General features: G+C 34.2%; 2 protein-coding genes across 2 annotated transcripts in view; one reads left to right on the forward strand and one right to left on the reverse strand.

Annotated features, from left to right (window-relative positions):
* Positions 1 to 22,812, forward strand: part of LOC128996764 (zwei Ig domain protein zig-8-like) — a 292,357-nt gene extending 269,545 nt beyond the window's left edge. Inside the window, exons 2-7 of the mRNA XM_054422217.1 lie at positions 14,935 to 15,128; positions 16,019 to 16,120; positions 16,645 to 16,753; positions 17,159 to 17,319; positions 18,114 to 18,237; positions 21,224 to 22,812. Of these exons, the coding sequence (XP_054278192.1) occupies positions 14,935 to 15,128; positions 16,019 to 16,120; positions 16,645 to 16,753; positions 17,159 to 17,319; positions 18,114 to 18,237; positions 21,224 to 21,333 (800 nt within the window). The 3' untranslated portion in view covers positions 21,334 to 22,812. The remainder of the gene's footprint in view (positions 1 to 14,934; positions 15,129 to 16,018; positions 16,121 to 16,644; positions 16,754 to 17,158; positions 17,320 to 18,113; positions 18,238 to 21,223) is intronic.
* A 2,189-nt stretch (positions 22,813 to 25,001) lies between these two features.
* Positions 25,002 to 26,750, reverse strand: part of LOC128996277 (transportin-1) — a 33,202-nt gene continuing 31,453 nt past the window's right edge. The window contains exons 20-21 of the mRNA XM_054421483.1: positions 25,481 to 25,601; positions 25,002 to 25,074 (exon numbers count right to left, since the gene is read on the reverse strand). Of these exons, the coding sequence (XP_054277458.1) occupies positions 25,494 to 25,601 (108 nt within the window). The 3' untranslated portion in view covers positions 25,002 to 25,074; positions 25,481 to 25,493. The remainder of the gene's footprint in view (positions 25,075 to 25,480; positions 25,602 to 26,750) is intronic.

Consider the following 26,750-nt stretch of genomic DNA (forward strand, 5'->3'; position numbering starts at 1 on the left):
CTTTACCCACTAGTTACACAAATAACTATTTCAATACAGACGCGATAACATAAAACTTGTATTCGTCTAATAACTTAAACTAAGCGTAAAAGGTATGCAGTTGAAATAATATTTCGATCACTATATTTCTTTATTGGAAAAATATAAATCCCTTTTAAGCTGTTGTCCTTCTTTGATGAATTTTGATAGAAGACAAAAGCCTCCAAACAATAAAGTTGTGAATCCTTTCTTGTCCAGTCGGCCGTGGCTTTCCATGTGTCTTTATAAAGTTCCAACTTTTCTTTAGAACTTGTCTCTGACTTTTCTTTGAGACAAGTGGACCGAACTACGTCGTCGATTGTATTTTATTGCTTTCTACGCTCGTATGGTCAGTATAAATTTGCAATTTGTTGAAGCGAAAGATGGTCTGTTCTCAGAAGATTGTGTATAAGGTATACTTGTAACAAAGGTAGGAAGTCCAAAGTATTTTATGGAGTATAAAAAAGTACCCATTAGCATAACGTTTGTTCAAGCGCGTACAAAGGACGTGCAATTTGAAAGATAATTTCAATACGGAATATATGTTGGTTATAATCTCTAACCTACACAAAATCAGAGAACTGTCTACAGCTTCTTTCAGTTGCAAATTCTGTTAAGGATGTGGTGTCCAACATATATTTTTTATATTTTGAATGTACTTTAAAACAATTTAAATTAGGGATTTTAATCATTCTAGCACTGTATATTAGGGTCAGTAGAATCATTGATCATTGATATCGTTGAATAACATTTATTCGTGAGTTATACAGAATATCAATGTATCGTCTATACTAGAAGCGATCTTATCCCATTATAGCCAAAGATACATCACGAAGGCTTTGCACCCTGTAAATGTAGATAGCTGCCTTACTGCTAAAATACATGTATGTCAGCTAACAATGAAAATAATAAATATAACAATTGAATCTAAAATACTAAATTATAGCAGAAAAGTTATAATGGGGCTTCAAATAAGACGTTATGTTAAGGAAGCCAATATCATTCATGTATACTAACGAAATCACACAATGTTGGTTTAAAAGAACTATTTATCTTACTAATTACTTAGTTCATAGATGGTAGAGAAAAACATTGTAATGCATAACTCTCAATTGAATGTGAAAAATCATGTCGGTTAACTAGTTAACATTTTTATGTTACTTCAATATGTTCAAAGAATTAAACATTTAGCGTCTTTTTTTTTCAAAAGTACACCATATTCAGGTGTTAATGAGATAGTCATTAAGCCTGAATAACAATGAGTAACCCATTAGTGTAAGAGCTCATAGCCCCTTCAACAGCTTTTCCAGAAATTGATTCGTTACTTGTAGCCGTACTGAAGGACTCCTATACGAGCTAAGAAAATGTTAACTCAAATGGTCTCTTAACTTAAGCCAGTTAATTTACTTTGTTAATTTCATCAAGACTTATCACTAATATCCAAAAATAAGCCTAACACTGTACCCCTTTTTGTACCTCTTGTAACCCCTTTTTCATTACTACACAGCTGGAATGCTATTGAAATGTCAATGAGTGTTTTATCTCAATTGCAGAGTTGTGTTGTTTATTTATTTGTGTTTTTATTGAGATTTCTGTTTTATGCATTTATATTATTGGCAACTTCTTATTGAATGAAATTTACCATTATTACCTAGATATCTTAAGATATGCCATAAAGCAAGAGAGCGATTACGAATGTAAAATATTTTTATAGAGAAAAATATGTATAAATTTTATTAATATTATCTCAAATGTATAACTACTAATACATAACATATTATTGACAAATTGTTTGTTATCATTAAATATTATTTTTCTTTTCTTCCTAAAGGAAGGGCTCTACAGCACACCAGTTTAATATCATCAAGACATTTAAAAACGTAAAATCAATGTTCACAAAAACAACATTACACTTTACAAAACTAACTTTTAAACGCTTCAACCTTTTTTGACGATCAAATTTAATAATTATAACCACTTGAATTGATTGTTGTCTTGAACACTTATAGGTACATGTGTTCCAACGAGGGTTTTCTTCTTCTCTTTACATCAAGAGCTCATCAGCTGATTATCTTCCTGATTTGTTCAGGCTCAAAAAGTGTAGAAAGAATGTGTTTATCTTCACTTTTAGTGACTTGAGTCCCTCCTACAATTTACAGTTTTTTTAAGATATTATATAAATAGCCTGGTTGCAAAAAGGCGAAAGCTGTAGGTTTTTAAGGAAATCGTCTTTTTTACAATTTATTCAAAGGTTAGCAGTTTGAAAACAGAATGTAAAAATAATGAAATCACACTGCTGTGTTCACAAATCTATACCTTGATAGTGCACATTAACTTTTCATTGCACATTTACTGTTGATAAAGTACTTGAAATTGAATAGAAATTAATTTGTGTTACTATTAAGAAACGAGAATGGGGCTCGATAAATTGTTTAGGACAGGCAAAGTTGGCAGATTATTATGTGTTCAATCGAAAGAAAATCGAAAACTATTCTAACTTTTCTATCTCAGTTGCATGGAATTGTTCTATTTTTATGCAGAGTGAAGAAAATGTCAATTTTTATAGGTAACAGGCACAATATACGGAAAAGTCCCCGTTTTAGTTTAACCCTTGATTTTGAATAACATGAATACGCATAAGCGATTTACAAGCATCTGGTTTGTAGATAGGTGGTTTAAAACTCTCACAATTTTTCCAAGAGTCGTCCGATATATCACTGGATTTAGAAACAATTAGTAGACAAATAAAAATAAATATAATCATGTGTTTATGTACTGCACTCGTATAAGTTATGAGCTTTATAAATTGTTTCATATTCGTAATCATCATTACACGCTAAAAACGTTATTATAAAAATAAAATATAAAATATAGTTATTGTTTAGTTATTTTTGTTAGTAACTAATGGATAAGTACAATTTACTCATCTTACCAGTATATAGGGTACTAAATGTTTGAAGCATTTTGTGCACTTCATGTCAAACAAATCAAAATTCTCGAGGAAAATTATAAACAATCTAATACAATGTTAAGCTGTGAATGAAGACTTGTGAAAAACAGGAAACAGATGGTAAATAATCCAAATCATCTTTAAGTGCTTCATCAACTTTTTAACGCTATTCTTGCTTTAGCTTTCCTGTGTCGGTTTAACACTTAAGAATATTGGTAAAAAATCAAATTACTAGGGAAATGTAGACAGAAGATCTGAGCAAATAATTATTAACAACTTTTTATTCACACCATTGTAATATTTTAATGAGTGATTTGTTAACGTTTTCGTGAGATTTCAGCTATTTTTACACATTGTTTACCCTGTAATTATTACTATATCGGTTAATTTATGCGTTGATGGTAATAATCCAAATTGAACTATTCTAAGCACCTCTAAGCACAAAATAAAACCTTCCCCCAACATTGGTAGCTCACATTATTGGTAGTTTTAGTAATGAAACTGTTACATTGTTTGTTTACTTGCGTAAATACATTTTCATTACAGAGTGTTTTAGTTGTAAAAGTCAAATACAAAATGCAAATGACCAAGCCTACATTAACAGACACATGATGTGATGTCAGATCTGTATGTTGACAATGACTTTTCCTCTTTAATAAACTTCAGTTTTCCCTGCGAGAATTAAGAATGTAATGTTTTATTTTGACTTAATGTAAAATTAATTATATTATATGTATCTAGCTACGTAACAAATACAACTTCAAGTAGAATACGTACTTTAGAGTGATACTTGGAAATATATTTTCATCGGAAAATCAATAGTGTTTGGTGAATCTAAATATCGTTAATTTTTTGAAGTCCTAACTTGCAACAGGAAGTCGTTTAACCCAACCAAATATAAATTAATTAGCCAATTTCTAAGTAGTTGCAACCTGTAGTGGTGTTTGGTAAAAATATTTTACACATGGAATAGTCTGATACAATATTGCATTTTTCGAATTAAAACTCCTTTTTAGAGTTTTTACTAGAGACTTAAACTAGATCCAGCCGTGCTAGACAATTGAATCTTCAATAGGTATGACTGTACTGTAAAGCATATTAGGATATATCTTATAAACAATCTGTAAAGTATAAAATACAATTTATGAACAACAACGTCTTTTTCTTCCGCTGCATGGAAATGATCACATTGCAATTTCTATAAACAGTACGCAAAATGGCTCATTACCGCCCTAAAGCTATAATGGATCATTACCACTCGCTAAATCAGCTGATTTATCAGCTGGCGTTTCTACACCAACCACAGCTGCGGATTCGGTAAGCAAATAACATAACCTTAAAAAAAACATAATCTAAATGACATTTTATATACATCTAAAAAGTCAATCTGTGTGTTATTATGAGTTAATTATGGTGGTAGGAACAATCTTGTGTGTATTACGAGCAAAAATAGCTGTTTCCTAATCTATTATTGTTATTTTGTAGTTTTATAGTCTTTAGAGTATGGGTAAGTACTCGAAACAGGAAGAAGGAGACGAATGTTTTGAACGCAAACAAAGCCTATGTTCTTTTATAATGAGGAATAAACAAACACTGTGTCTACATGACAAGTCGCAACAATAATCCTCCCTTAAAATAAAACTTTACTTGTCTTGTCCTTTCTTTAGGATATGTGCTAAAGCAATGTCTTTAGACAGCTGAGATTTTCTTAATGTTTTGATTTTTGGTTTCTATGGAAATAATTTGTATTGTAAATAATACTGAAAGAAAGAAAGTTAACAAAAACTCAAACTCTTAATTTATTCAACTTATTATTAACTTAAACTTAGATTAAATGCAGGTAAACCTATACAACTTAAACTAATCCATGGATTCACAATAGGATATTACTTTTACAAAAAATCTCAAATTTTTAAATGTAAAGTACAAAATAACCCTAAAACTTTACAGTATTACTTATTTTGTACTTTACATTTAAAAATTTGAGATTTTTTGTAAAGGTAATATCCTATTGTGAATCCATGGATTAGTTTAAGTTGTATATTTCTAACAACCACAACTACAAACCACTTGGGGTCGATAGTCTACAATTTACAGTAGTGTAATGGCACAAATATTGGAAGTACTGGTTAATTACATAAAGAAAGATCCAACCAGTAATTAAGTGCGTAAATAATTCAATCCTAATACTTGTATTGCTATAAACATTAAAGTATAAACATCAAAGTGTTACAGCTCGACCAAGTATAAACGTCAAAGTGTTACAGTTCAACCAAGTATAAACGTTAAAGTGTTACAGCTCAACCAAGTATAAACATCAAAGTGTTACAGTCCAGCCAAGTATAAACGTCAAAGTGTTACAGCTCAACCAAGTATAAACATCAAAGTGTTACAGTCCAGCCAAGTATAAACATCAAAGTGTTACAGTTCAACCAAGTATAAACATCAAAGTGTTACAGTTCAACCAAGTATAAACATCAAAGTGTTACAGCTCATCCAAGTATAAACATCAAAGTGTTACAGTCCAGCCAAGTATAAACATCAAAGTATTACAGCTCAACCAAATATAAACATCAAAGTGTTACATATCAACCAAGTATAAACGCCAAAGTGTTACAGTTCAACCAAGTATAAACATTAAAGTGTTGCAATTCAACCAAGTACAGTATAGGCATCAAAGTGTTACAGTTCAACCCAGTATAAACAACAAAGTGTTACAGTTCAACCAAGTATAAACATCAAAGTGCTGGTTGAAATCGTCAGGTGGAAATATCGAGACTTCACGGCGCCTTGAACACCTCTTTTAGTCTTTTTTGACTGACAGTCGGTATATAGAATTTGTCTCTTCTGTAATTCAATTTAATTCTTTACTGTTCTGTAATTCTTTTAACTTGCTTTGATGTGGTTTTCATTACAGAAGGACAAGTAATCCATGAATATATTATTTCATTTTATTCTAATCGCCCTTATATTTAACAAAGATATTTAACACAATCTAGATTTTTTTATCGAATGACCTTGAATATTTTATAAGTATTATATTTGAGTAAAATTCTCCTTGGTCTATCGTAAAATGGTAAGGTTAACTTACATTTGGAATTTTTAGAATTCTCATCCTATAGTAAAGTCCAACCGTTTTATGAGTGTTTCATATTTGTCACGTTCTAGCAGTGGTGTCTACAAATTTTTCTCTGTTTTTGCAAGATAGATATTATTGTTTGTGCATTAATCTTCGGTAAAAATACCCCAAGAATAGCAAAGGTTTACATGGTTTTAGCGAATTTCCCATATAGGGAATTGATATATATTCAATCTAGTGTCAATTAATAATATTCTATTTTCCTATATTTTAATACCAGCTGATTGGTTAATAATTTATTGTTTTCTGTTGTGAGTCAGTTGTACAATTTAATGTTTTTGTTTCAGTGTTTGTACATTTTACAATGTTCAAATATATTTCTCAAATGCTTAAAGTTTATTTAATTTAGACACAATATTGGCGACGAGGATGAGTGAAATACTTAAGCTTAAAAAGGTATTAACTGCAGTCAAAATTCAAATTAGGAAAGCTTACAATGCAATTGTACAAAATAAAACAGTTAGAGAAGACATGAGTAGTGATGAAGTCACAGTGCGGTTGTCTTCATTACGGACATATTGGAACAGATTCGAAAATGCTCAATCTGAACTCGAATCTTTAGTTGATGAAGAAGATATTGAGCAATTAGCAACTAGCAGAAGTGAAATTGAAGAGCTGTACATTACAACCGAAGTGTTGTTAAGAAACAAACTGCAATCCCCAACCACAGTTACGAATCAGTCTTCAGTAGGTCTACACCCTTCTGTTACATCAAATATTGCTTTTGTTCCGTTTGATGAAGGAGAATCATTTACAAACTTCGTTAAAAGATTTGAAAACTTTATTTCCTTGAAGGAAATTTCTGATGATAAAACCAAACTTTGCACATTACTTGCAGTGCTTCCACCAAAACTACATGAACAGCTTCAAGACCTTGTTTCTCCAGATGATCCATACAAGATGAATTACAAAAATGTGGTAACAGTGTTGAAGGATTATTTGGAACCGTTACCTAGTGTTATATCTCTTCAACACAAATTTTTGTGCCATGTTCAGCAAGACGAATCAACGATGGATTTTTCAATGGAACTGAAGAGACTAGCAAAGGATTGTCGTTTTCAATGTGAATGTGGGAAATCGGTATCAGACATGTTACTAAGAATGCAGTTTGTTAGAGGACTTAAAGATAATAATGTAAGAGGGCAGTTACTACAGAAAGAAACAAGTACTTTCAAAGAATCAGTGCAAGCTGCAATTTCCTTCGAATCCTCAAGACTTGAGAGCAGCATTATATCAAATCCTACAACAGCTGCTGTTCTTAAGCTAACAGGAAGTACTGAAAGAAAAATGCCGCAACAACAACAATATGCAAGCAAAGGCCCAACCAAGAAGACCGAAAGATATCATACAGTTCGCTCTACATTTGACCAACTACGTGGACGGTGCTATCGATGCGGGGATAAATTCCATAAAGCTGACAGTTGCAGGTATAAGGATGAATTCTGCAATTCTTGTAATAAGGTCGGTCACTTAGCCAGGGTCTGCATGGCAAAGAACAGAGCTAGGCATATCAACCAGATCGAGGACAGTGAAAATGTAAGTGATATTGACCACGCAACATACGACACATATAAGATACAAATTAATGGTTCTGACAAGTTCATGGTTGAAGTTACACTAGAAGGAAAGCCAATTCAAATGGAATTGGACACAGGAGCAGCTTTATCGTCAATATCATACAAGGATTATAAGAAACTAAATTTGAGTAAAAAGCTATTTCAAACTCATGTACAACTAAGAACTTACACGGGCGAACTTATCAAACCAAAGGGGGTAGTGTATGTCGAGTTTAACTTCAAAGACAAAGCATACTTCGGTAAGCTGTATGTTATTGGACAAAATGTTGAACCTATTTTCGGAAGAGAGTGGCTTAGGGAAATCAACTTAAAAATTGGGGATATCCGAACTATTCAAGAAAACTCGTGTGATCTTTCTAAACTCCTTACAGAATTCTCTGATGTTTTCAAAAAAGAAATTGGATGTATTCCAAATGAGAAGGTTCATTTATCCCTTCAAGAAGGTTGCAAGCCCATTTTCATCAAACCCAGGCAAGTTCCATACTCACTTAAAGGAAAAGTAGAAGACGAACTCAATCGACTAGAGAATGCCGGTATAATCACTAAGGTAAACAATGCTCAGTGGGGAACGCCAATTGTCCCAGTGGTTAAACCCAATGGATCTGTAAGAGTATGTGCAGACTATAAAACTACACTGAATAAAGTGATACAAGACGACAAACATCCAATACCTAGGATAGAGGACATTTTCGCAGAAATGAATGGAGGCAAGCTATTTTGTACCTTGGACATAAGCAATGCTTACCTGCACATGCAAATGGACGAGGAAAGTTCAAATATGCAAACTATAAGTACTGAAAAAGGTCTTTACAAAGTCAACAGAATGATGTTTGGGGTTAAGGTAGCACCATCAGTATGGCAAAGGTTCATGGACAGAATACTACAAGGAATTAGTGGTGTTAAATGCTTCTTTGACGACATTATCATACAAGGATCAAATTATGAAGAAACTGTGCAAAGATTGAAGCTAGTCCTTGATAAAATGAGGGAACATGACCTTAGGTTGAATTTTGAAAAGTGTAAATTCTTTCAGAAAAGGATTGCTTACTTAGGCCATACAATTGATGAAAATGGACTTCAAAAAGGGTCTGAAAAGGTAAAAGCGATTGTTGAAGCAAAGCGACCTCGTGATGTCAACCAATTACGTTCTTTCATAGTTTGGCAAACTACTACAATAAGTTCATACCTAAACTGGCAGAGAAACTAAACCCATTGAACAAACTCTTACAGAAGGGCAAGAAATTTGAATGGACTGATGAATGTGAAAGAAGTTTTGAATCTGTTAAAATGGACATTGCCAAAGACAAAACTCTAATCCACTACAATCCGTCATTACCTTTAATACTGTCAACAGATGCATCACCAACTGGCTTAGGAGCTGTAATTTCACACCGGCTAAATGATGGAACAGAAAAGCCAATTGCCTTTGCATCTAGATCACTGAGTAAAAGTGAGAATCAATACAGTCAAATTGACAAGGAAGCGACTGCCATTTATTGGGGTGTGAAAAAGTTCTTTCCATACTGCTATGGCAGGAAATTCATTCTTGTCACAGACCACAAACCTCTTGTATCTATTTTTCATCCTTCAAAATCCCTACCTGCAATGTCAGCTACACGTTTGTTAAATTACGCTCTTTTCCTTGCTGGTTTTGACTATAAAATAGAATACAGAAAAACTTCAGACCACTCCAATGCAGATTTTCTTTCAAGATTCCCAGTAGAAAAGTTAGAAGAAGGTGAAGATCTCTATTCAAAATTTCAGATGAATCAAATATCTATGCTACCACTTACTAAAGAGACAATTGCAGAACATACGAAGAAGGATACTTTTTTCTCTAAAGTCAAGATAGCCCTTGAAAATGGAGATGATCTTGAGACAATGGGATTAAACAACGAGTACACATTACACAAAGGATGTGTTTTTCGAGGTATAAGGGTTGTGATACCTTCATCTCTTCAGAAAGAAGTACTCAAAGAACTACACGTGGGCCACCTTGGGATGACAAAAATGAAAGCAATGGCAAGAAGCTATTTGTACTGGAAGAATGTGGACAGAGACATTGAAGAGTTGGTCAGAAACTGTAAGATATGTTCCCAGAAGAGAAATGAACCTCCAAAAGACAGGAATCACCCCTGGGAAGAACCATCTGGACCATGGGAGAGAATACACTTGGATTTCCTTGGGCCCATGAATGGAAATTACTTCCTAGTCATCATTGATGCCCATACTAAATGGCTAGAAATATTACATACAAAATCTACTACAGCAGAATGGTGTATCAAAAAGCTACAACATCTATTTACAACGTTTGGTCTTCCAGTGACAGTCGTTACAGACAACGGGACACAATTCACCAGCACGGCTTTTCAAAACTATTTGAAAGAAAATGGAATTTGTCACAGAACATGCGCACCATTTCACCCTTCTAGCAATGGTCAAGCAGAAAGATTCGTACAAACCGTGAAGAAGGGGCTAAATTCAATGGTGGGGGAGAGAGGTGACATACAAACAAAGATCGACGCATTAGTCACACAGCTGAGGAAGGCACCAAGCTCTACAACTGGAATGTCTGCATACAAGATGATGTTTGGCAGAGACATCAGAACTAAACTAAACGTCATGTCAGATAAAACAGAATGGTTTAGAGTTGAACAAAGGAAGATTGGAAGACAGTTCAGTGTGGGACAAAAGGTGCAAGCGAGGAACTATGCATCCAAAGAAAAGTGGAGATTAGGAGAGATCATCAGTTGAGTGGGCAATGTCATGTATAGAATAAAAATGGACAATGGATTGATATGGACCAGACACACTGACCAGATCCTCCCTAAGAATTAAGAGGGGAGAGTTGATATATATTCAATCTAGTGTCAATTAATAATATTCTATTTTCCTATATTTTAATACCAGCTGATTGGTTAATAATTTATTGTTTTCTGTTGTGAGTCAGTTGTACAATTTAATGTTTTTGTTTCAGTGTTTGTACATTTTACAATGTTCAAATATATTTCTCAAATGCTTAAAGTTTATTTAATTTAGACACAATAGGAATAAGCTATTACCGTAGTAATCACGGTAAGACCTGGACCCGGGACCGATTTTTTTTTTTCGTTTTGAGGTCCCTAGAGGCCAAAAACACCATCCGTTCAGATTCATATATATATATATATATATATATATATATATGTGTCCGTTAGCGCGATAACTCGAGCAAAAATGATCCAATTTTGATGAAATTTGGTACAAACGTGTAAACCTACGTTTATTCGAACGAGTTCGGGAACCAGCATGATCGGACCATGGGAACGGGGGTTTATGGGGGCTTTTATGGGGTAAAAATTAGTTTTTCCCATTTTTGACCCAAAAAACATAAAATTTTGCAAATTTCTTTCTAAACTATTTTGTAGAGCTTAAAAAAACAAATTATTTAGTATATTGAAGCGTTATAATGCGCCTAATGGTTACGGAGAAAATTCCAAAAAATTGTAAATTTAAAATTCCCATGTTATCCTTATGGAGAATAAGTAAACTGTTGTAGTTTGCTTGTTTATAAACATATTTTGCCCAAATTTGGAAAATGTTTTTATTTCTTACTAACTATTAACATTTTACATGAAAAACACGTTTACCCTCCCTGTTGCAGCAAACCTAAGTATGTGTAAAACTGATTCTATTTAAATAGAGAATAAATGTGATATTTTTAAGGAGACATTTTAGTGTAAATCCATTCAGGGAAATGGAAATTCGCTTAGTCTGCAGGTTTGCTGCGGCGGGGGTATTATTTTATTAAAATGTGTTATAACGAGAATATAAAAGGTTAACAATAACAAGTCCTCTGCATAAATTGCCTATCATTTGAATTGCCTTTGCCTTGTCTATAAGGGTGATAATTCTATAAGGAGAGTGTTAAATACATCGTATTTTTATGACTTGGAATAATTATTGAATATTGAAGAAAAATGCTGAGTACATATTTTGAGTCTAGTGACCAATCAAGCTTTGAATAATATTCAAGGACTTATAATTTAACCCCTACTAAAAATGGTAGCAATCTTTAACATTTGATGTTTTCATACATGAACACAAAGCAAAGTTCAAACCCTTCCAAAGGACGAATGTTTAAATGTGCTCTCATCCTTTCTAATTGACTGTGATGACATTTTGTTGTTTCAAACAATAGTATTATCTTTATACATATTTTTACCGCAAGTAAGTATAAAAATTAGTTTAACTAGTTGAAAGACAATAACGAACATGTTACCATAGTGCTCACGTAAAAAAAGTATTTTAAAATATTAAGGAATTTTTTTTAATATGGGAAAAAATATTTTTGTAATTAGAGAGTAAGAAACCATTTAAAACTTATACTTTGGAAGGGTTTATTGTAACTTAAACCCAGCTTATTGTATAGAAACAACTTCTGTTTAAGACCGGTATTAAATTTTTAAGGGTTTAAATAATTGTTTGCATGAATATTATTCACCAGTCATGATTTTTAGAAAATTAAACATTTTGGTATATAAATTGAATATTAATAATGATATGCATAAAATAGGGTAAATGCACAAATAATTACGAGTCCCAAAGTCATGTTTTTTTTACAATAATGGTACAAAGCATAGACACATTGTGGGTGTAAAATCAGTTTCTGCAAAACAGTTCTTGATATTAAATAGTAGGATCTCTCAATATTTAGTAACTGCAAATTTCAAGTTTACAGAAACTTAAATTATAGCCCAAGATACTTATAAACAAGCTTAAGAAACCAGGACAAACTATAAGTTTTTATCAGGACACAATCTTAATTGGTTTTGCTGAGTTTACTGGGCTAACCAAAACATTTATTGATAAAATAAAATGATTACCTTATACAACCACAGTTGTTGGTATGACAGCTATTTTCCTTCCTTAGAACATCATCAGGTAATTTTGTATGCAACCACATCACCAATGTAGGTATCAATACATTGTGGTATGTCAATAGATTCTTTAAACAACTCTGTCTCAATCACAATAATTGAAACTTGTCATGTTGATAAAATAGTTCAAATGGAATAAAAATGTGTAAAATTGGTTAAAACTGTACAGGATGGCCAGCACTGCATTATCACTACCACTGACTAAATAAAACTGACTGAATCATGATGTTTCTTCTTCTCACCAGTGCCACCTGTATTTAAGTTTTTGTTTAGTTCTTCTTATTTTATACTCTTTGATTTTTTAACTTTTAAATATTTGTATCAAATACAATATTTGACTGGAAAGAAGTCTGATAATTTAAAATGTTAGATGGGTTGAGTTCTTTAGCTTTGTAGATGGTGAATTCTTCTTTAACATCGACTTAAAACTTAATTAAGTAAGTAATACTTCAACTATTTCCATGATCTTTTATATAGATAGTTGTGCTATTCTGATATCAATGTTCGGCATTCGGGTTGCTGATGTTGTGATCTTTTAGGTATATGTTCTATAAATCTTTGAAAGATCTTCCAGTTTGGCTGTTGTGTTGTATTACTAAGAACAGTTAACTAGTTAATAAAAACATTTATGTACATTGATTAACTTGGGCTTAGTATATTTTATTATAATGGTATAAAGTGCCCCTTGATACGAATATCACAAATAGAACCGATGAATATTTGAGGTAGCCAAGGATACAAAGGAAAATAAATTTATATATTTTTGTATTCAATTAGAATTTGCAATGATAAAGAATAAAAATCAAATCAACAAACCCCTAGCAGCTTTAAAGTTTATGTTTGATACAAACATAATCTACCAAACAAAAAATATTCTAAGTAATGTCATTGACTATTGGATACTGAAGGTAATGTGTAAAATCCATTCTGCAATGTTAACATCAAATTTGAATAAACCTTTGTGGGATTTTTTGTCAGTCAAAAAGCTGTTTTCAATTTACAAATGGTGGGTCAAGTGAATGGGTTGTAATGGAAACGCTCTGTTGGGCACACAGATGTTATGAGGGTAATCAGTCTGTATGTTAATGAGTATAACTGCCTTTGGGGCAAACAATGCATTCACACACACTGGAGAGGGAATATCACAGATGTTAATTAAAATTGTTAAACTCTCTGCCTTTTATGTAAAGTGGTCGAATCTGTTACATATTCAATCACCAATCCTCTACCACCAATCCCTACTTTAGTAAACGGGTAGTGATTGAATATCTAACGGGAAATATGTTTAATTTACAAAGCTATTTTGTGTTTGAAATAAATGGTTCTCAAAAGGCTAATTTCAGCTTTATTTTCAATCCTTGATTAGGTTTTTTTTTTATTGATGAACATTTTGCACTATAATTTATATGGTAAGGAAGCCTATTTTGGTTATTTAAATTACTCGGTCAGTAACATTGATACACAGCTAGTTAGTTTGATTTTGGTGTTGTATTTGTTGGTTCTGTGCATTTAAAATGAAGTGGCTCATCAAACTGATTACTTAGTTCTTAAATTATTTTCTATTAGCTGCATCGTCTTCGTTCATCAGATCTTTAAGTAATATATTTGATTAATCCTTATGTCTTCCTACCCACTGTCTCACCCACACTTCCCTCCTTTTCTGTTTGTCATCTTGCCTTCTAATTAACTCATTTTTAATCAATCTTGCTCCTACTAGAACCAACTCCTCCAACATTTTCGAATAACATGCGCACACAGAGCTGCTTTGGGTCAGTGGAGTCCTGGGCAAACCCAAGAGCAGCGCCCCCCTTTTTTCTAGTGGTGGCGGGTGTGGTTTGGGGGCACACAGCGGGCCCCCATAAACCACCGGCGCCCCTGGACATACGCCCAGTCTGCCTGTTTATAAAAGTGGGCCTGTGCGCACAAGCACAAGCAACTGTGTTCACACTGAGCTACTTCACACATACTAGAACTTAGTCAAAAGCTGGTGAGTAGGCGTGTTAATCGCTAGAGTAAACTTTATCCAGAGCTTTCTTGCAGCTTTTGAGCAAGTATGCCGTTCACACTGAGCTATTTAATGAACTGTGTGTAAATAAGCCTAAGTAGCTTGTAAGCTCGCCCTGTAAGAACAAAGTTTAGTCAACATTTCATTAATAGTACATGGATCAAACTGTGTCGGAGTGTCGGATGCGTATGACATATATTTCATAGTGCATGGTACGTAATAAAAGTGAAAAGCTCTGAAACACTTCCACTTAAAATCATTTCCCAAAAATTCCACTGCAATTAAACATTAACGTTTCACAAGTAAAATGACACATTTTGTTGCAGTGGATGACAATGATTGGTGGCTGAACGCTATCCAGCCGTACAGTCCATCCTCTGCAGACGACGGACTCCTAGTTTCCCCCACCCCCGGGCCGGAACATGTGGTCTTCCTGTCAGAGAACTGCACAAAGGTGACGGCTCAGACTGGCAGTACATCAGTCCTACACTGCGAGGTCGGAGGAGTCACTGAGTCCATGGTAAGTGGTGCGGGTGGATGGAATTGTTAAAAAATTATGTGGTGTACATCATAAGAAATTGTCTAGAAATGAAACAGCTGATATTAGTCAGTGAAAAAGCAACACTAATCGTCTCTCATCCTAGAAATACAACTGAAGGTAGTGTTGAATGAGAGTTGAGAGACGTTGGCCAACATATGTACTAAGGGTAACAGTCTTTTTTAACACAGTCTTCATAGTTGAAACAAGTTATAACTTCATGATGACGTAAACTGAAATTATATTTTGTTTCCGTGTTAAAAGAATAAGCTGACAATAAATAGTTCAGTGATCAAATAGGAAATATTCTTACAGGAATATGACTGTAAAGTTATAAAGTGGAAAGTAATATTCTGAAAGAGAATAACATTTCCTACAAAGAGTTTGTAGTGCTATTGCCAATTTCAGAAGATGCTGACAAAAGAATGTATTTTTTAAAGTTTGACACTGAAATCAGATATTCTTAATCATTGAGCTCTTGATAAATTCACCAATACTACTAGCCAACATTAGGATTATCCTTATTTGGTAACAACAATCTCACACAAGGCAGCTTATCCAACTCAAATTCACCATCCGTTCATACTGTAAAATACACTTAACTGGGTTGATGAATCTATTTGAAGGTATTATGTGGTCTTCTATAAATAGAATGTTAACGTTAAGTTAATAATCATACGTAGCACATATGGAACAGAAGGAACCTTCAATCTGTGACTTAGGAATTTTCCAAAACTCCATAATCTCTAAGACATTATTCAGAAACCTCCTAACCACCGAGATGTCAGTTAAAACCTCCTATACCTCCGAAAAAATTGTTACAGTCACCTAATCTCTAATTTGCATCTGATCTCTTTACTGGTTGGTTTCAGGTGTCGTGGATTCGTCGCACGGACTATCAGCTGTTGACAGTGGGGTTGGCAACATACAGCAGTGATGACCGTTTCTTTACAGCCCATGTGCACAACGAACAGGTGAGAGGATGCTACTAATCAGTGGGTAGACAGGACCAAAATCCCTCCCAACATAAGAAAGCCAAGCTTAAGCCTTTAGTTGATCACTCTCCTCAAAAATTATATTAACAAAAAGAATATTTTGATCTGTAACCTACTAAAAAAAAGTGTTTATGAAACGTAATGAAATGGAAATAATACAAACCAATTACCTACGACAGGTGCTTTTGCCGGATTGTGCTCATTGCACAATGAGTGTTTTTACTACCAAAGAAATGCTTTATGGAGAATAGTTTTGAACAACCACTATATTATGACAAAGAAACTGATTTTGCAACCAGAATTTTAGTAAACAGATAAAGCAGCTAAACATAAGCCAAGTAGAATAAGCTATATATAAGAGCTAACATAGCTTAACACTTTGTACATTTTTTAATCAAGGTACAAAGGAAAAGCAATTGAGTAGATCATGCAATATCCAATGAAACATTATTTAATTACAGTACTTCATAGATGAAAGGAAACATATATTGTATATTTTCCAGGACTGGGCTCTTCATATAAAGTTTGCTCAGATGACAGATGAAGGGTTGTACGAGTGTCAAGTATCAACTCATCCCCCTATCAGCATATTTGTCACACTCAAGCTAGTGGGTGAGTTAAAAGTCTATGTTCCTGTAAACTAATACTATTTTAGAAAAAGATATTTCCAAGCCATTCAACGTAAACATTAAATTTTGGAATTGCTGTTTAAAATGGAACTTCTCTGTACAAACTTTCTTTATCCTCAACAAATTTTTATCCTTTGATAAATCTAGAGGAACAAACCCAAAACTGAAGTTACCTGCCGCGACCTTTTCTCTCCATCATTTTGGTTTAGCACAACAGAAAATAGTCAGAATCACAGAGTATCAGTTTTTGTTAGGGTATATCTTTAAAATTGATTGAAACTTTAAATTCTTTACGTTACAGAAAACCATTCCTCTTTCTGTACACTCTCTAAATTGAGCCGTAGGCTGTTCTATATGTATATGCTCTACCCATTTATTAATTTTCCAGAGTCTAAAGCTGAGATCGTAGGAGGAAGCGAGAAGATGGTTCAGACCGGAAGCAGTCTTAGACTTATCTGTTTATTACGACACTCCATGGAACCTCCATCGTACATCTTCTGGTACCACGACTCTAGAATGATCAACTACGACACAGCACGAGGAGTAGAGGTCGGTAAACTTACAAATTGTCAGTTGACTGGGTAGATGATCAAATTTGAAGTTACTGTTTTGATTCTAAGATCTCAGATGCAAATTTATCATGAGACTATCAGCATTGACTATATAACACTACGCTATCAGTGTTACAATAATAGGTTGACGTAAGATGGTAATAAGACCAGGGGTCGGGTTTCCATACAATAGCGTTAAAAATGCCTCGGACATAAACACTCACATAAAGTATAACACCATGAAACAAGCTCAACTAACATTTTGATTGTAAAAAAAGGACAACTTTTGGTAAGGTTATTTAATTTAAGGTAAACTAATGAATAATCCCTTTGGGAAAAACACAGAAAAGAAGAACATCCATCCGCAATGTGTGTTTTTAATACTACCTACTCACACTAGAACTTCCCCTTTGAAATTACCAAAGCAAAATGTTTTCTTTAATGATTGTAACTTATTTGGCTCTGTCTATAGATTATCTAGATTCCATTCCAGTCCAACGTAAAAGAAGTAATAGCAAAATAACAAACAAAGTTGGCACACAGCTTTTATCCACCCAATTTCAACCAAGATTCCAATGTTTTCTTACCTAAGTAACTATTCCGCAAGTCGCACTGTCATTGAAAAATTAGTGCAAAAACTGTTTTCTACATTTACAAGATATGGAAGGCAGTGACTGATTCTCTACCATTGACTGATTCTGGTTTTCATTTCATTGTACAAAATAAACAAACCAGACGACTATGACTTGACTTAAAATTTCCAAAATATTACCTGCTTAAACATCCTTGCAGGTGACTCATGAAAGGTTTAGCAGTGAGCTGGTGCTGCCTCGGGCACGCAGTGATGATTCCGGGAACTACACATGTGTCCCTAGCAATGCTCAGGCTGCGAGCATCAGCGTACATGTCATTAAAAGTGAGTACCAATATTCCTGGGGAAATGGTCTTTGGATTGAACAAAAGTATCTTATCCAACGCTGACGCTGACCCCATTTTTTGCACACACGCCGATTTTGGACAGTGAATTACAGGAGACAGAACCTGGTACATGTCGACCACTGATTGGAATGTGGACAGTCGGTAAAACACCGTCCGTCCAAAATCGGTGAATGGAAATAGTCAAACCGATAAATTTAATTCTCCTCTCAATGGCACTAATTCTATGTATATTTGAGTATGGACATTGCCTTATCCTTTTTTAAGTGCTGTGGCCATCAATAAGTGCAAAATTCAAAAAAAATTCAAACCAACAGTTTCTGTTTGTTAGAGGTGTATGTTTCGGTTGGTGTCTGAAAGTATGTGGTAATTAAATAGCAAAGTGCATGATAGTACCAGGAATATAAATTTTTAAACCATTACGTCCACTGCTCAAGATGCCACTGTACTAATCAAGATATTTAAAAAACTTAATACACACTTAAGTAATCAGTAATAAACTACAACAGCTAACATATGGTATATTGATATATGGTATGGTGGTTTATATGATACTAGGTGAAACCCGTCGAAATCGACGGTTATTTTCAAGGCATACGCTAATTCATCTAACTGCGATAAATTGAGTGAAATTATTATTTTGAGCATTTAGCAATGTTTAAAGATTAATAAGTGTAAAAACAATAATGATATTAATTGCGTTAGTTACCAAATATGGTTGATCATTCAATGAATAAAATATTTCCCATACTGGACGTCATTGGAGTTGTTAGTATGCTACCTGGTATCTCTTCGTTTGGAAGAACCTTTAAATAGTATTAAAATCGTATTGGTGGATCTTTGTACTTAAACACTTCCGTGATTTCATCGGTGTAATGCAGATTAATCTATGATTTTATTTGAAAAAGAAATCTGTTTGTTGGGAAGACACGTTCTAACTTCAAAGAGAGGTATATCCGTTACAGTGTAAGTTTGATTTTTCCTTCGTCACGTCGCGTCAATTCGTATCGCACTTCTAAGCCAATGAATAACGCTCTAGCACAGTTTTGAGAAATTGGTGGTGAAGGTACTGTTAAAGCTGTCCTTGACATGGGGGATGTCAGTTAGTTGTCTCAGCCTTATCAGTTACATAAAGTTGTCAATATAATCTCTCTACGGAATGTTAGGTGTAGTGGAATATACTTGTAGTGAAGTTGGCTTTTATTCTTGATCTTTAGGGGCCTCCTCATTTATATAGTTGTGCAGCTTCATTGGCAAAAAATAATACGAATGACATAGTAATGTGGCATTTCCAAAAAGCAAAAAATTATGTTAATTGGTTGTTACCTGTAATCGAAGTAACCTCTCTGAAAAGTCTGCAGTATATTGCAGTTTTTCAGCTTAATGACTTTCTAAATCATGCACATATTTCTAAATAAATATTGTACAATGTTTTATCCAGTTGCTGTAAACCATTATTATTTTTTTTTTTATATGGACACGGCTCAATTTGGCACCGTCTGCACTTGTATTATTTTGAATTGTATTACACAATCGAAGATTTTTCCAATGATTGAAAGCATGTACAGTATGACAATAATCTCATGAACCTATGATGACCCGTCTAGAAAAATATGATTAAATATAGGGAAAAGTTGTGAAAAGGCAGAAATCAACCCGTAAAATAGATATAACATAGTTCAATAAGAAATAATTGTAAGAGTTATTGTCATAAAAGGATTTTCCACTGATTTCGTAATGGAACTTAATATTGGAACACATGACATGATACAGAAGAAAATCAATTTTAAAATCAAAAAATAACATTGCAAATACTTCTTTTGGACAATTCAGTAACTCCCAATAAATGTGTGTTGTTTAAAATACAACGAGAGCACGCCCCGTGGTCGAAAAATCGACCAAAAGTATGTATTGTACAAATGTCTCTATTTTCATCCCACACTGTAAATAAAACATGTGATTGGAATGTCTTCCATTTGTTTTGATTTTCTGTTTATATTGTGTTGTTATTTTGTCATCACCATAGCAACCCATAAGACCCATGTTAATTTTTTAAAATTTCAAATTCATTTTTTGTGCTTATTTTTGAGCCTATTTTAATTTATAAAGGGATTCTGCACACCTACAGGAAAATAGCTTTCTAACGGTATGCGTAGATTTTCCCTACGATACACACGAGCTGAGAAAAAAGGTTTTAAATAAACATGCTTGCCTATTAATATATAGATTTTAAAATTAACAGCTGTTTTATTAAAAAGTATTATCCACATGACCAAAATGTAAACAAATCTGTGGAGGGATTTTTAAAGGCTTCTGGGGCAGAGGCCCTAAGCGAATTTTCTTCGTTTTTCTTTTGATAACTCATCTACAGACCAAGACCTTTCTTTGGACACCTCTACCAAGTTTCTACGCCCAGCCGTTCTCTCAAATTAGTGGATACAAAGTTTCCAATTAAATATTTAGATTCCCCCATGTTAATCTTATGGGAGAAAACTAAACTTTGATGGAAGATCCTGCCCAAACTAATAAAGATATCAAAAAACGAAAAACACTTTGCAAAACTACAGATCAGGGCAATTTTTTTGACACTTTAATCATCAAAATCGGTCCAAAAATGAGGGAGGAGTTCTGTTCACAAAAATCGGCTTAGCGTATTATATATATAGAAGATTGTAGTAGTTCTATTTTGTACATGTACAGTTCTCATTCCAAAGATAGCAACGTACAACATAAAATATATGTTAAATAATAAAATGGCAACTTCAATGGTTCCTCACTATAGTGTGCTTTTGGTATTGAATAGTAGGAAGAATTCTGCCAAAAATAATAATGGAAATTAAAGTAATAATTGTTTAAAAAAACAAGGAGGTAACTAAATACCTTTTTGAACTTTTGAGATAGTCATAATTTTAAATGAACTGCTAGAAAATCTGTAATAATTTAAACAATTTTGCATCATATTTCAGGAGAAAAACCAGCAGCAATGCAGCACGAAAGAACTTCGTCGAGTAATCAAACTCGAGGCCTCAGCGAAGCAGTGATACTCTGCATTGCTTTGTTGTCCTCGATCAGCTGACGAAAACAATGATGTCATCAGTAAAACAGTGAAATCACCTGTGATCTTAACAAAAGCTTCGTTCATAATGTAAATGTACTAAGACTGAATCAATCGTGTATATATTTAGATTTATTTACAAAATCATGTTTCATATTTGTTCTTTGTTAAATTATTATTAGTGCTAGCTACAAAAACAACTTAATTGCAAACCAAAGTGCATGTTAAATAATTAGAACTTCTAATTTAATTTTACGATTTTTAAGACAATGAGATGTTTTGATTATATTTGCTCAAAGATAGAACCATTGGGATAAGTTATTTTTGAATCCTATATGTTTAGTTTTACTGCAAGAAAGTTATACAGAAGAGCGCCAAAGTAGGAAGGCCTATACCAAACTCGGAAACAAAATCTAAGAAAGAAACCAGAATAATTATAGGCTGAACACAATCTGTTGGCTCGTTCAAGATTAAAATGTTACCTCTTGTAGATTAATACCTACTTATAAATCTGTATGTACAGATACATAATAAAAGCATGAATTGTAAAATAGAAAAAAAAAACTATCTGTGTGGTATGGCTTGGAGATTAAAAAATAACACTACAAGTGATCAAAATAAAATCAAGAAAATATGGAATGTCTCTTTGCTGCAACAGTTGTATTGTTTTAAATGCCCTATATGTGTTCTTAACTACCAAGCCACTAATACTTTGTAAAAGGGGTTGTGGAGAATTTTTACAGATACTTTCCTATGATGTTGTTCTAACAAGCATTTAAATTTCGAACCAAAGATAAAACCTAATTCAATAGCAATATTTAAACAATTTTTCCTACAGTCACCTGACAAAGTGGCCTTCCTTGAACTGATTATAGCACAGAAAGTTGCTAATTACTGCATCTTACTTTTGCCGCACACCAGTATTGCAACCAGACAACACAAAACAGCGTGCTTTTATCAGGCACGTAATACGTACAGTTGGCAACACATAAAGATATTACGACTACGATCAGTTGGTGCAACGTTTCCCATTTTGTTCAATGTTTGGATTTAACCTAACCTAAAAACGTGTTGTACAGACAGTGTTTGAAAGACTAATTATTTATATACTTTATAGTAACTGTAGGAAAAATATAATGTGAAACGTGAGTGCAAACTGTCTTTGCTGCACTCGAGAAACTTTCCACACTCGCCTAAGACTCGTGCGTAAACATTTCTCTCGAGGTGCAGCAAAGTGCCACTTCGCCCACTAGTTAAGACAAAACTAAAACTATTGAAAAGCCTTCAGTAACATTTTGCAGCACAATAGTTTTTGTCAACATGAAAGAATAGCAAATTTCCATAGGTTCTATTATGTTAGCCTATCATATGCTCAGTAACATTTCTGTGGAAAAAGGTTGTTGCAAAGTATCTCATTATGTATGTTATTGTTTGTACGCTTCATTGACTATTATGTAAATATGTATATAACTTTGTTCAATGGTATTGATATTCATTAATAAAATTATTGTATAAATATAATTTTTTTTCTTTTTCCTAAGAAAATTTATGAGAAGAAAACAGATAGTCCTCAAAGGGTAACACGTACACAAGGACTCATTCAGTCATTCAAGTGGGTGATTTTCCTTTAACCATCCAACAGTGTAGACCTTGCTTCAAGTATCTTTCACGTGTTTCCCAAAATTACTTGGTTAACAGCATAGTGAATTAATGACATCAAGGAGCTCCTGTTACCACAGAGAAGTAAAATATAAAAATACTAGCATAGTCCCGTCCTTCGTACGGGGATAAAAATCCGTGCACTGTGGTGAAAAAGAGGTATACAAATTTATAACTGATAAAAAGCAAATACACGTAACATAACCTACAGCCAATGATATTAGGATACCAATAATATTAACATGAGAAGGGTGACAAAGAAGAAATTGTACATAAAATCATTATTTGTATTTATTCCACAAAATAGGAAGCAGTACATTTTAGTGATGTACAAAATACACATGAGGTTGTGAAAATATACAGTAACAGCTAACGATATTATTTAATAACAACGAAATTGTAAAATAATACAATTGAACTCCTGTCAAAGTGAGAGAGAAGTTTAACACAGATAATTCAATTGACTACCTACAATGATTGATATTGCTAAGAAGCAAAATATGTCAATAAATATCTCAACAAATAATCTAAAATATACAACGATTGGATCTACAATAAATAAGGTACAGCCAAAGAAGAAAGTATTTACAAAAATATACTATATAAAAACAATATTGAGCTAACATTTACGTTAAAATGGCAAATAAAACTTGGTTTCATTTAATGATCAACAGTTGAGTTAACAAAATTAAAAAGGTTAAGGTTCTAGTCAAAAATATTTACATACAGAACACTTTGCCTCATTAAAAAGTATAAAAATCACAGCTCTGAATTACTTTGCATTGAAAATACTATTATTCAAATCACAGCTTTAAATGACTTCACAAGAGTAGAGCAGTAGAGGTTAGTTAATACAAAACTGAACCAATTATAATATCAACAATGAATATCTCTGAAGACTGTTGATGTTGCTATCCCAGCATAAACAAACTTTGATGAAAACCTCAAAATGATTGTCAATAGTATTAGGTTGTTGGAATAAGCACATGAAATTAAATAACTTTAAAGACATCCTATAACAGGTGTCAAAATCAAATAGCAACTTGATATTCTTATAAAGTATTAGTGAGAAGAACAACAGACTAAACCCAAAACACATGTATAAAGTAAATGAGAACCCTGTACAAACAAATAAAGCTTTAAAAGGTTTGAACATTTTATATGAAACTGTGTCTTGTCCTAGTTCATCAATACTATACAAAACGTTTTTAAACATTAACTAATCACCTCTTTGCTCTACAACAAAATTTAAAACAAAAATAAAGTGTTCCGCATAACAAACAGACCAACACTGCAAAAATAACAGACTTCCTCTCACTTTGCCAGCGATATTGACGACGATAACAACGATTGACGGGGATCGCGAAGCCCATGGCGGGCCGATACGAAGATGAACGCGACAAACGCGAATTGACGACGCAACTGTCAACGCCCCCCGTGGCGCGACAGACAGACGAGAGAAACACGAGATACGACTCGCGAAGGGAAGGGGGATCCGATCCCGAGCTGATGCTGGGAGATTTGTGGCGATGCGACGGTGCAAACGCCAACTGATAACCGCGACGCGACAAGGCTAACACTTCAACCTACAGACGAAGCTATTGTACTGTATCTTAGTCTAAACTTAAAATTACAGCTATGTGTATCTTTTCAACTCCCCTCTAGAGGGGCTTAATTAAAATAACACTAGGTAATTTAACATTATAACTATTGTTAACTAAAATAAGAGAAATACTTTCGACGACGAATTTTGCCCAGAAAACTTTCCCTTAAGTTTCTTCCTAGATATTACCACCGTTATAGCTCTTATTCGGTATTAAATTAACCCTTATAGTTTCGTCCTGGATATTACAACCGTTTTAGCTCTTAATTGGTATTAAAATAACACATCTGCTTAAAACTAAAAATGATATTTTAACACGGCTGAAAAAGTATTTACTGGCATTTCATAATCCTTATCGGTTTACAGATGAAAAATAATTCCCTTTAGATGGCAGCTCCCTCCCCCCTCCCGGCCTCCCTCCCTCCCACCCACCCTGCTGCCAGCATGTAAATGAGACCCCTGGAGGTGGCAATGGTTTCACCCACCGTTCCCCACGGCACCTGCAACAACAACAACCACACATCACAACTATGCACAGCCTAGACCTAGGCATTCTACCTAATGTTCAGCTAACTCCTAACTTAAGCCGCTTTTTTACAACCCTCGTTTTTTCTCTTAACCAAGACCTACTGGTATGTATGGTACTCCATGCAATTCCTTGGGCAGAGCAATGGTGACACTAAATCTAGAATACAAGAAGGGTACAGCTCTTCTGACATTGGGACGAGAGTACAGTTAAGTGCTCAGCTCTTGTGTGATTGGGACAAGAGCACATTATAAGTGCTTGGCTCTTCTGACTTTGAACGAGAACACAATATGAGTGCTCAGCTTTTCCGACATTGCACTAAGAACACAATAGATGTGTTCAGCCTCTCCTGACTAGAACTGATGTTTGCGTTTACTCACCGACATGTGCCTTTCAGACCCCATACATGGTGGACAGCCGCTCATGCAGTTGGGCTGGGAACTGGTCAGCAAACCGCTTCCAGTTCTCTTCTCCCACTTGCGTTTTGAAACTGTGAAGTATCTGCAAAATCACACACAACGGTCAGCACTGATACACAAACCAAATACTTTATGGGAAAACATAATTCATTGTGTGGATGTTTCCTATTTTTTGTAATGTTTCCCCAATTTTACACAAATATCTAAATTCTAACAAAACGTCAGTGAATATAGTAAACATATACAGAGTAAACTGTATGTAAAAAATACAAATGACTGATCAGAGAGAGGTGTGTTCACCATTGGTTATGGACGGGTGTCTTCCACCAAGGTCAAGCTATGCCATGGACAGGCCACTAAACCTGACCAAATTAAACCCATCATCTACGGTTATCTCCTAGCAGAGCAGACCGTTTGGATGTTGATCAGACCCAAACGTCCACCACAAACCAAAACAGTAATCCAGTTTACAGCATTTTTGTTAAAACATGCTTTCAAAAGTGAATAAACTTTTTATTTTTACTATGTAATTTCATTTAAGTATTCAATTAATTTTTAGTTAAGCTGTTCATGCAGCTAGTTTTGTTCAATGAAAGGCTCTAGGCCAGGATTTTGAATTGTAGAAAAAGGAGGATAGCAGCTAGCTTACCTTGAAGCCATAGAACAAACAGAAGAGACAATGTCCCCTGGGAGATAAAGTATTGAGTGCATAGTGTCTCTTCTGTTTAGCCTACCTAAACTTCTCTTTGAGTTAAGCTAGCTGCTATCCTCCTCATTCTACAAATTTTTAAGCAGCTACTACGAATGTTGATATTTTACACCTCCACTTCAGTAATCCAAAATGCTCTGTAACCTGACAGATTAAATTCCCGAGAACTAGGGATGGACGGGTCCCGAAATTTCGGGAATTTTTCGGGAAAAAAATATTCCCGATTATCGGGACGGGATTACATTTTATTCGGGAATTTTTCGGGACGGGATTTGGTCCGATCGTCAGCGATTTTGCCGCTTCGCGAGTGCCGATGACGCCGCTATTGCGAGCGAAATGTCCGCGAACGCAGGAGACGAAGTCATTTCGACGATTGCGCCGTGATCGCGAGTCATACCAACGATCACGCCGTGACCGCGAGTCATACCAACGATCGCGCCGTGACCGCGGAGTCCTACCGACGATCGCGCCGTGACAACGAGTCATACCGACAATCACGCCGTGACCGCGGAGTCATGCTAA

This window comes from Macrosteles quadrilineatus, unplaced genomic scaffold (genome assembly GCF_028750875.1).
Source record: "Macrosteles quadrilineatus isolate MER2022 unplaced genomic scaffold, UCM_ALF_1.0 Scaffold_6__1_contigs__length_79288215, whole genome shotgun sequence".
NCBI lineage: Eukaryota > Metazoa > Arthropoda > Insecta > Hemiptera > Cicadellidae > Macrosteles > Macrosteles quadrilineatus.